The sequence below is a fragment of the Excalfactoria chinensis genome, chromosome 14, assembly GCF_039878825.1.
Source record: "Excalfactoria chinensis isolate bCotChi1 chromosome 14, bCotChi1.hap2, whole genome shotgun sequence".
NCBI classification, from domain to species: Eukaryota; Metazoa; Chordata; class Aves; order Galliformes; family Phasianidae; genus Excalfactoria; species Excalfactoria chinensis.
This window is the reverse complement of record NC_092838.1, coordinates 1,339,393-1,349,619: the sequence shown is the minus strand read 5'-3', so window position 1 is coordinate 1,349,619 and position 10,227 is coordinate 1,339,393. Positions and strand designations below refer to the sequence as shown.

The window sequence follows — 10,227 nt, the reverse complement described above, 5'->3', positions numbered from 1 at the left end:
TCCACAGCCCGTATCCTGGCACTGTGCTGCCCTTGGCCTGGGGGGGCGGTGGGGGTCCCCACAGCAGGGAGGAGTCCTGAGGGACGGGGGCTGCCCATCCATCTGGGGACAGTTATGGGGATTTGGGGTACAAATGGAAGCCTGGCTTCTGGGTGAGGCCCTGGCCCTGCTTTCCAGCGCGGTGCAGCACTCAGCTCTGTGCCACCTCCCTCTTTGCTCCCGTTTCCTGACGGCAGCTTTCCCTCAGCTATTTCTGGCTCTGCAGGCTCCATCACAGGCGTTGGGCACCAGGAACACGATCTCAGTGCAGGAAAGGGATTTTCCCAGTGCCTCTCCAGGGCCTCATGGCAGCCCCAGGGACGGCTGAACCACACAGAGCATCTCTCCCATGGGAGGGGGACCCGGGGAGCTGCTGCTCGCACTCAGGGGCTGGATGGGGCTGATGTGAGGGATCCTTTCATGGCAGAGCAGGGTCCCCACGGTGGGGGGATATTGGGATGGATCATCTGACAGGCAGCTGGGCCGGATGCAGCACCTACCTGATGCTGAGATGCTGGAATCCATACTGGGATGCAGATACTTGCACCAGGATGCAGGTTCCTGGACAACGATGCAGATCCTGATGCTGGGATTCACATGTTCGTACCAGGATGCTCATATCTGTACTGAGATGCAGGTTTCCATACCACAATGCAGATTCCCATTTCAGAAGGCAGGTTGCCATAGAAAGATGTACAAACCCATACTGGGATGCTGGTAACATAATGGGATGGATATACATATACTGGGATGAACATACCTGTACCAGTACCGTGATGCTGGTACTCATGCCAGGATGCTGTTACCCATGCTGGGACACTAGTACCCATATCATGATGCTGATACCCACACTGGGATGCATGTGCCCATAGCAGGATGCTGGCACCCATACTGGGACACTGGTACCCTTACCAAGGCTCTGGTACCCACATCACGATGCACGAACCCATATCGGATCCCTCAGGTTCCCGGTGCCTCCTCGCCCCCCGCAGCCCATCACAGCACTCGGGGTCGGTGCTGCGGGCGGAGCGGCCGCTGTTCCCGGGGTGGCGGGCGGGGGGGGACGACGACGAGGACGAGGAGGGGGGTGCGCGGCGAGGAGGGGGGAGCGCTGCGCCGCGCGCTGCGGCGGGGGCGGCTCCGTTCGGCTTCGCTCCCGCCCCCGCCGCCGCCGCCGCCCCGCTGCCACCGGCGGCTCCCGGCGCACGCAGCTCGCTGCCGGGCCCGGCGCAACGCGGGGCTGGCGGGGAGAGCCGCCCCCCCCGCCGCCCCCGCCGCCCGCTCCGCTCCCCTGCCCGGCTCGCCGGCCCCGGGCGCGGGGGAGCGGCGGAGCCCGGTGCCCGCCGGGTGCATGGACAGGAGCTCCCTGCTGCAGCTCATCCAGGAGCAGGTGAGAACCCGCGGAGGGGGGGGGGCTGCGGGGAGAAGAGGGGGCTCCGGGAGCGGGGAGCGTCGTGCCCCGGGCCCCCAAATCGCGCGCGCGTGCTGCCGCTGAGGCCGCGCAGCTCAGCTCACTTGTGGCCTCCCCCGGGATCCCTGAAGGACGGCGGGGTGCTGAGCGCCGAGGGCGTTGGATGGACCCCCCCCCCAAACCCGGCAACCCCGCTGCGGGCTCGGAGCCCCGTGACCTGATTGCGGGAGCAGCGCTGCTGCGTAGCGCAGGGCAGGATCCGGCGCCGCCGCGATGCCGCTCGGTGCTCCCCGGCCCCGCAGCCCGGCACCTCCCGGCGGCCCCGGCGGCGCGTCCCGACCCACCCCGAGCAGCGTCGGCAGCATCGCCGCGGGCTGGGAGGGGATTCATCGTGGGGGTCGCGGTGCCCCTCTCGCCCCCCGCTGCCTCCTTGACCTTGGGCGAGTCCCCCGCTCCCCGCTGGGCACTGCGGTGTCGGGGTCACGCTGGTGCCCTGCAGCCCTTCGGCACGGGTGGGGTCCCCCCGGCGTTGTGTGCAGGGAGATGCCCCCAGTCCATCAGTGGCTCCCAATGATGCTCAGTGCATGAGAAGATGTGTGTTGGGTCCTGGTGTGACATGGCACGTGGAATGTGTGTGGTGGGGGGACAAGGGGTACCTGGTGCTCCCTGTGTCTGTGTGTTGGTGGTTGTTGTGGTGCTGTGCACATCCTGCATCCAAACGTGCACCCCAACCCTACACCAACCCTGCACCCCAACTGTATCCCCAACCCTTCACTTCAGCCCTACACCCAATCCCATACCTAACCCTACACCCAGCCCTACACCCAAACCTCCACCCAGCCCTGTACCCAACACTGCACCCCAACTCTACACTCAACACTGCACCCAACCCTACACCCAAACCTCCACCTAAACCTGCACCCACCCCTCCACCCAACCCTACATCCAACCCTACATCCAACCCTGCACCCAACCCTACATCCAACCCTGCACCCAACCCTGCACCCAATCTTACACCCAACCCTATACCCAACGCTGTGCTCCCCACTCTGCACTCAGTGGGGATGGGGTGTGGGGTACCCAGTAGTGAGGGGTGCCCAATGGTGTTGGGTACCTATTGGTCATGGTTGTGTGGAGTATCCATTGGACAAGGGGTGCCCATTCGATGTGGGCTGCTCCAGCACAGGTGCTGTGGAGCTGGGAAATGCAGGTGCATGAGAGCTGTGTGGGAGGAGAATAAGGAGGAGGAGGAGGAGGCTGTGCCAGCACCTCGCGTGTGTTTGGCTTCATGGCTTCCTGGCTGGCAGGGAAAAACCGAGTGGGAGAGTGGTGGCTGCGTGGCTCGCCGTGGGGATGGCACAGCTCCGTGAGTGACACAGCACTGTGTGTGTGTGTGTGTGGGGGGGGGTTGGAGGCAAGGGGCAGGGGGTGGCAGCGATCTGGGGCTCCCAGCTGCTTAGGGATGCGGGTTCCCATGTTGGGATGCAGGTTCCTGCTCCAGGACGTAGCCTGGCCCCATGCCTGTGCTGTTCTCCCTGCAGCTTGACCCTGAGAACACCGGTTTCATCGGCGTGGAGACGTTTGCCAGCCTCGTGCACAGCCATGAGCTGCCCCTGGACCCCGCCAAGCTGGACATGCTGGTGGCCCTGGCACAGGGCAATGACGAAGGGCAGGTCTGCTATCAGGAGCTGGTAGACCTGGTCAGTGCCGGGGGTGACGCGGCGATGGGAGCGGGTGGGTGCCACCATGGGTGGGGTGGGGTGGGGTGAAGTGGGGTGGGGAGGGGGCGGGCACCCTGCAGTGCAAGGCTGCCCCCAGCTGGTGGTGGCGGCGGTGGCCACAGGCTCTCTCCGCAGATCAGCAGCAAGCGCTCGAGCAGCTTCAAACGCGCCATAGCCAACGGGCAGCGAGCCCTGCCCCGGGATGGGCTCCTCGATGAGACCGGGCTGGGCTTCTACAAGCGCTTCGTTCGCTACGTGGCCTACGAGATCCTGCCCTGCGAGATGGACCGACGCTGGTACTTCTACCAGCACCGCACGTGCCCCCCGCCGGTCTTCATGGCAGCCGTCACCCTCACCCAGGTGCCCGAACCCGGTCGCTGTGTGGTGCCCACGGGGCCTTACACCTACAGTGGGTTGGCAGATCCCAAACGTGATGCTGCGCACCCCGTGGGGTCTCAGACATGTGGTGGAAGGGCCGGCTGACCCCATGTGCGATGTCCCCTCCCTACGGGGGGTCTCATCCCCAGGGCAGATGGGATGGCTGACCCTGGCTGCGATGCGCCCGTGCCTTCAGGGCACTCAAACGAGGGGCGAATGGGAGGGATGTCCCCAGTGGTGATGTCCCCCTGCAGGACTGAAGTGTCCCTGCAGGGCTGGGGAGCAACGCTCCCGTGTTTTCCCGCAGATCATCGTGTTCCTGTGCTATGGGGCCCGGCTGAACAAGTGGGTGCTGCAGACCTACCACCCCGAGTACATGAAGAGCCCCTTGGTCTACCACCCCGGGCACCGCGCCCGCGCCTGGCGCTTCCTCACCTACATGTTCATGCACGTGGGGTGAGTCCCTGCTCTCAGCCGGGTTCCTCCATCCCATCCCATCCCATCCCATCCCACACGTCACCTTACGGTGTCCCATGGTGTCCCCCGCAGGCTGGAGCAGCTGGGGTTCAATGCCCTCCTGCAGCTGATGATCGGGGTGCCCCTGGAGATGGTACATGGCATCCTGCGCATCAGCTTCCTCTACCTGGCCGGTGTCCTTGCAGGTGGGCACATACCTGTCTCCCCATCCCCATCCCTGCTGTCCCTTCTGCCCCTGATTAATGGGGAACGTGTGACAGGGTCACTCACCGTCTCCATCACGGACATGAGGGCACCTCTGGTTGGAGGCTCGGGGGGGGTGTATGCACTCTGCTCAGCGCACCTCGCCAACGTCGTCATGGTCAGCACTGGGGGCACCTCGGGGGGGTGGGCAGCAAGGGGTGAGGTTTGGGGGTGGGCAGCATGAGGTGGGCATCCCTGGGTGGGCACCAGGGGGTGGGTGTCACGGGGAGAGGTTGTGGGGTGGGCGTTGAGAGTTGGGCATCATGGTGTAAGGTCGTGGGGTGGGTATAATGAGGTTGGTATCACTGAGTGGGCACCATGGAGTGAAGGTGCAGGGTGGGCAGCGTGGGGTGGGCATCGTTGTGTGAGATCATGGAGTGGGTGTTGTGGGGTGGCAGCACCGTGGGGTTGACGTAATATGGTTGGTTCCATGGGATGAAATTGTAGGGTGGGCATCATGGGCTGGGCATCGTGGTGTGAGATTGTGCAGTTATGGTCATAGGGTGGGCATCATGAGGTGGGAGGGTGGTCACCATGGGTTGGGTGTCATGGAATGGGATTGTGGGGTGAATGCCGTGGGATGAGCACGTGGGGTGAGTCTGTAGGGTGGTCTTCATGGGATGGGCATCACAGGGTTAGGACCATTGGGGTGAGAATGTGGTTTGGGCATCAAGGGGTGGTGCCACTGGAGGGTGGCACCTTGGGATGGCACGGCTGGCAAGCAGGGCCCGGGGCACACCATGGGGACAGGGCACAGCTCTGCAGGGTGCCCCATACCCACCCACCATCTGTCCGCCCTCAGAACTGGGCCGGGATGCGCTGCCCCTACAAGCTGCTGCGCATGGTGCTGGCGCTGGTTTGCAGTGAGTACGGGGACAGCGGGGGCGGGTTTGGGGTCAGCAGCTCGGGGAGGGACCCCGATGCCACCGCCGCTGTCCCGCAGTGAGCTCGGAGGTGGGACGCGCCGTGTGGCTCCGCTTCTCGCCTCCGCTGCCCGCCTCGGGCCCGCAGCCCAGTTTCATGGCACACCTGGCCGGAGCCATCGTGGGTATCAGCATGGGGCTGACCATCCTGCGCAGCTACGAGGAGAGCCTGCGGGACCAGTGCGGCTGGTGGGTGGTGCTGCTCTCTTACGGCACCTTCCTGCTCTTCGCCGTCTTCTGGAACATCTTCGCCTACGACCTCCTGGGGGCACAGATCCCCCCCCCGCCCTAAGGACCGCCCCTCCTCGCCCTCCCTATAGATGCCCTTTTTCTAGCGACGGCCAAAGGCCCGGCGGAGGGTGTTGGGGGGGTCCCCGCGCGGCACATGGGGACACGCTGCCCCCTCGGTGCTAGCGACCGCGCTGGGCCCCTCCGTGCCCCCCCGCCCCCCCCATGTGAAGGATGCTTCAGCCCAGTCAGCACAGAGACCCCCCCCCCCGGGAATGGCCCCCCGCAGCCCCTTCACGGGCTCCCCGAAATGCTGTTTCCCCCCCCCGGGAATAGAGGAGCCCAACGAGGAACCATTTATTTTTCTATGCCAAAAGAACCGTTCGCGGGGGGCGGGGGGGGGGAAGGGGGGAGAGGAAGGGGAAGCAGAGCCCGCAGTGTCCCCCCGACCCCGCGCTGCTGTCGGTACCCCCTAAAAGCTGTTTTGGGGTGCAGGCGCTGCCCGCCCCCCCCCCCCCCCCCCCCTTCCCATTTTTTGGAGTAGAAATAAATATTTTGCACACGGCCCCGCCCTGGGGGAGCTTTGGGGGGGTGAGGGTTATTAATTTGGGGCTAATTAAGGCTGAGTTAATTAGGGCAGCGCTCATGCGAGAAAGAGGGAACCCGGGCATCGGGCACTGGGGCGGAAAACGGGGGCGGGAGGGGGGCAGCGCGCCGGCGGGAACCCACAGCGAGCCCCGCCCCTTGCCCCGCCCACAAGACGCAAACCACGCCCACCAAACAAAGCCACGCCCCCTAGTCTAAACCACGCCCACACTTCATTAAGCCCCGCCCCCCGTTTGAAGCCCCGCCCCGGAAGTGAAGGGGCGGGGCGGCGCTGTCGCAGTGCGCGGCCGGAGGCAGCGGAGCCGCCGGCCCCGAGCGGCCGGGTCGGGCCGGGCCATGAAGGGGAAGGAGGAACGGGAGCGGGAGGGCGGCGGCGGCGGCGCGGCCGGGCCGGGTGCCGCGGGGCCGGGAGCGGGGGGAGGCAGCCCCGAGAAGAGCCACAGCGCGCAGGAGCACAAGGAGCAGGGCAACCGGCTCTTCGGCGGCCGCAAGTACCCCGAGGCCGCTGCCGCCTATGGCCGCGCCATCGTGAGTGTCTCCCGGGCCTCCCTGGTCCCGACCTCCCGGTTCCCCCCATTCCGGGCCCGTCCCAACGATGCCCACCTGAACGCGGCCCTGTCCTCCCCCACACCCCGGTGCCTCCCTACCCCCGGCCCTGTCGTCGTTCCCGGGTGTCCCTCTGCCCGCGGCCCTGTCCCTCCCAACTATCACCATCCTCAGGGCCCGGCCATCACATGTGTCTCCTTGCCCAGGGCCCTTCACCCCCATTATCCCCGTGCTCAAGGCCCTGGCTGTCTGTCCCCCCTCTCCCTTCCCCCCTCCCACAGGTCCCTGTTCTTAGATCCATGTCGTTACCCCGCTCTCCTCCTGCCCACAGCCCCCTAACCCCGTCCCAGTGTCCCCAGGCCGGCCCCTGTTGGCTTTAAGGCTGTAGGGTCAGGTTGCCCCCCACACCTCTCTATGGGGCCGCAGCTCCCAACTTGTCCCTCAGCTCAGCAGTGAGGTGGCATTCCAAGGCCGGATGACGGCACCCTGTTGTCCCACGCCCGTCACTTTTGTCACCCGGTTGCTCCCCGTGGGCAGGGAGCTGACGTGTGGTTGCCCCGTAGAACCGGAACCCGTTGGTGGCCGTGTATTACACCAACCGGGCGCTGTGCTACCTGAAGATGCAGCAGCACGACAAGGCGCTGGCTGACTGCAAGCGGGCGCTGGAGCTGGACGGGCAGTCGGTCAAGGCTCACTTCTTCCTGGGGCAGTGCCAGATGGAGATGGAGAACTACGACGAGGCCATCGCCAACCTGCAGAGAGGTGCGTGGCGGCCAGGACAGGGCCGGCCCGGTGGTGCGGCAGGGCTCTGAGAGCTGCTTTGTTCCCCCTCCTCCCACTGCAGCCTATAACCTCGCCAAGGAGCAGAGGCTGAATTTTGGGGATGACATCCCCAGCGCGCTGCGCATCGCCAAGAAGAAACGCTGGAACAGCATCGAGGAGAAACGGATCAACCAAGAGAACGAGCTGCACTCTTACCTGACCAGGCTGATCATGGCCGAGAAGGAAAGGTAACGACAGCCCTCGTCCCACTTGACCTCCTGAGCCCCCAAGGTGGGGGTGATGTGTGTGGGATGGGAGGTGGGAGAAGGAGCGAGCTGCTGGGAGGATCTCAGTGCCATGTGGTTGTTGCAGCTCTGAGTGCAGCGCTCCAGCCCCGCAGTGTGCAGAGCCCTGGGGCTGGGTCAGCTGCAGTGTCTTCTTGGTGCTGCTGCCCTGTGCCCTCACTATTGCCTCTGTCACAGGGAGCTGGCTGAGTGCAGGAAGGCTCAGCAAGAAGAAAACGTGGATGAGAGCCGGGGTCGTGTTCAGCTGGCCGGCATTGAGGCCAAACACGTGAGTGGCTGTGTGGGCACAGTAGACAGGAGGGAAGCAGGACTCCCCAAAGCCTCCCTGGTGCTTCTCCCTCCCCTCCTTGGCTCCACACGAGCTGCTGTCACAGGATTTTCACCCCCCTTGTGTGTTCTCCTGTCCCCTGTGCCGTCACCTTCCTGTCCCATCCTGGCAGTGGTGCTGCTGCTCGTGCCCTGCCAGCTGTGTGCCCACGATTCCTCGACAGCTGTGCGATGGGAGCAGCTTGTGGCTGCCTGTAGGTCTGTGCGGTGTCCTGGAGCAGGGGACTAATCCTGGGATAAAAATAGCCCCACAAAGGACGGTTATTTTTAAGCTGGATTGATTTTGCCACGCAGTTCAGCCAGGAGGGGTGGGAACCAGGGGCTGAGATCCAAAGGATCTGGCTCTGAACCTGTGGTCGGATCCCTCACCATCCTACAGGGTTGGTCCATTCTGTGGGCAATAAGTGCCCAGAGCAGCCACAAAGTGTGGGCTTGCTTCCTGCCAGCAGCTTGTTGACACGGAGCTCTGCCCCCACTCCATTAATAAAGGTTCCTCTTCCAGGATAAGTACCTGGCAGACATGGATGAACTCTTCTCTCAGGTGGATGAGAAGAGGAAGGTGAGTGCACCCCCACACGTGCTTCCTGCTCTCTCCAACCAGGGCTGCTTGCTGTAACCCTCTTTAGTCCCTGCTGCCAATGTGGACTTATATCTTCCTCTGTCTGAGCTGATGTACTGCATGGCTGCATCCTCAAACCACCTCAGCCCTTTATTACTTTTTCTGCTGCATTTGCCCAGTGCCTCCTAACCCAGCTCTGCTTCTCTTGAGCCAGAAGCGTGACATCCCTGACTACCTGTGCGGGAAGATCAGTTTTGAGCTGATGAGGGAGCCCTGCATCACACCCAGCGGGATCACGTACGACAGAAAGGACATAGAGGAACACCTGCAGGTACTGCAGAGATGTGGGCTCTTGGCTGTGCTGCTGCCTCCTCCCCTGGCAGCAAAGGGGAGTTTTGGGCTCAGATGCTGCACCCAACCCCCTCTATGCTGCTGGCCTGGGGCCAGGCACGCAGTGTAACCGGTTCCTGGCCACCTCCCTTGCAGCGCGTGGGTCATTTTGATCCTGTGACGCGGAGTCCCCTGACCCAGGACCAGCTCATCCCCAACCTCGCCATGAAGGAGGTGATCGACGCCTTCATCTCAGAGAACGGCTGGGTGGAAGATTACTGATGGCCGAGGGGTGATGCTGCTCCTCTCCCCCCTGTGGGCTCTCCCCAGCCGCAGGCTGCTCGTGCTGGGCTGGCACCATGCCTTACTCCCTGTCTGTCTGTCCCCTTCTGCTCTGGGTGCCCAGAGACCTGTTGGCAGTGCTCAGTGAGGATCCATCGCCTTCTCCCCTTGCTGTAGAACCGCAGCAGCTGGGCAGGAGCATTGGCTGCTGGGGTGGAGGGTGGGGGGAGGCCAGGAAGGGCCCAACAGTGTTATTATCACTCAGAGGGAAGGGACGGGACCCCCTCCATGCTGACAATCTCCAAAGGTCACTCCCTGTGGAGCTGCCTGGGGCGAGTGCTGGTGCTCCCTGCGCTGCTCTGGCCACATCCCCTCTCCATGTACATAGGTTTTCTTCCCATTCCATCTCCTGTGGGGACAGGGTCACGTCACGCTGGTTCCTGTAAATAGCCATGTGCTGGGGTGGGAGATGTTTTCTCTGCCTGTCCTGCCTTGCTCTGGAGCTTCTGGGTAACCACCATCCCTAGACTGGAAGGGGTGGCTGCCTGTGCAATCCCCTCCCCTGCCAGCCCTGGGGCTGTGGTTCCTGGGACCAGATTCATTTCCCTTCTAATGAAATCCCTTTTGAGAAGAAAAAAAAACCACACAGAAAACCACCAACCCTGCACTGGACTGAGGCTGCAGCGTGTGGGGCAACGTCGGCGTCGCTGGGTGGTTGACCCTGCAGCCTGCCTGGCTTCTGAGTGCTCTTGGGCCCGTTTGCCAATGTCATTAAAAGAAAATGAAAACAAAAAACATTCAGCAATAAATGTGAAAAGAGCTCGAATGCTTCGGGAGCTTCTCTGCAGTGGGTTTGGGAAGAGCAGGGTCCGCTGCCCTGTTGGAGGGGCAGCTGTTCTAGTCATGGCCTGGGGGCTTGTGATGATGCATTCAAGCTTTTTGTGCCTGGGTAAAGCTGAGCCAGTCCTATGGGATAACAGAGATGGGACTGGAGGGTGTGTGACCAGGAGATGCATAGCAGCCCACTGACTGTTGGCTGGGACCAGAGGGTGGTTTTTGCTCCCATCCCTCTTTTGCTGCTTTGTGGTCA

General features: G+C 63.4%; 2 protein-coding genes across 3 annotated transcripts; both read left to right on the top strand.

Moving 5' to 3' along the window:
• The first annotated feature begins 1,262 nt into the window (after positions 1 to 1,262).
• RHBDL1 (rhomboid like 1) lies at positions 1,263 to 5,916 on the top strand. Of its 2 annotated transcripts, none has more exons than XM_072349171.1 (8): positions 1,263 to 1,429; positions 2,992 to 3,150; positions 3,307 to 3,531; positions 3,857 to 4,005; positions 4,099 to 4,211; positions 4,287 to 4,387; positions 5,072 to 5,132; positions 5,213 to 5,915. In XM_072349171.1, the coding sequence occupies exons 1-8, from the start codon at positions 1,391 to 1,393 to the stop codon at positions 5,482 to 5,484; spliced, it is 1,119 nt and encodes a 372-aa protein (XP_072205272.1). In that variant the 5' UTR covers positions 1,263 to 1,390; the 3' UTR covers positions 5,485 to 5,915. The 2 variants fall into 2 exon arrangements, with proteins under 2 accessions (XP_072205272.1, XP_072205271.1); XM_072349170.1 differs by lacking the exon at positions 1,263 to 1,429 and adding an exon at positions 2,724 to 2,816 and having other exon boundaries at positions 5,213 to 5,916.
• Positions 5,917 to 6,281: 365 nt separating this feature from the next.
• On the top strand, positions 6,282 to 9,961 carry STUB1 (STIP1 homology and U-box containing protein 1). Its single transcript, XM_072349116.1, has 7 exons — positions 6,282 to 6,554; positions 7,136 to 7,334; positions 7,417 to 7,582; positions 7,817 to 7,907; positions 8,469 to 8,525; positions 8,740 to 8,856; positions 9,012 to 9,961. Exons 1-7 carry the CDS (start codon positions 6,363 to 6,365, stop codon positions 9,135 to 9,137), a joined length of 948 nt encoding a protein of 315 aa, XP_072205217.1. The 5' UTR covers positions 6,282 to 6,362; the 3' UTR covers positions 9,138 to 9,961.
• Positions 9,962 to 10,227: the final 266 nt, after the last annotated feature.

Bases quoted from the DNA above. Each gene is read 5' to 3' on its own strand.
- RHBDL1 (XM_072349170.1), top strand. From the start codon at position 2,739: ATGGCTTCCTGGCTGGCAGGGAAAAACCGAGTGGGAGAGTGGTGGCTG. The intron at 2,817-2,991 runs GTGAGTGACACA...TTCTCCCTGCAG, and splicing joins CGTGGGGATGGCACAGCTCC to CTTGACCCTGAGAACACCGG. The intron at 3,151-3,306 runs GTCAGTGCCGGG...CTCTCTCCGCAG, and splicing joins ATCAGGAGCTGGTAGACCTG to ATCAGCAGCAAGCGCTCGAG.
- STUB1 (XM_072349116.1), top strand. From the start codon at position 6,363: ATGAAGGGGAAGGAGGAACGGGAGCGGGAGGGCGGCGGCGGCGGCGCG. The intron at 7,583-7,816 runs GTAACGACAGCC...CCTCTGTCACAG, and splicing joins ATCATGGCCGAGAAGGAAAG to GGAGCTGGCTGAGTGCAGGA. The intron at 8,857-9,011 runs GTACTGCAGAGA...CCTCCCTTGCAG, and splicing joins ACATAGAGGAACACCTGCAG to CGCGTGGGTCATTTTGATCC.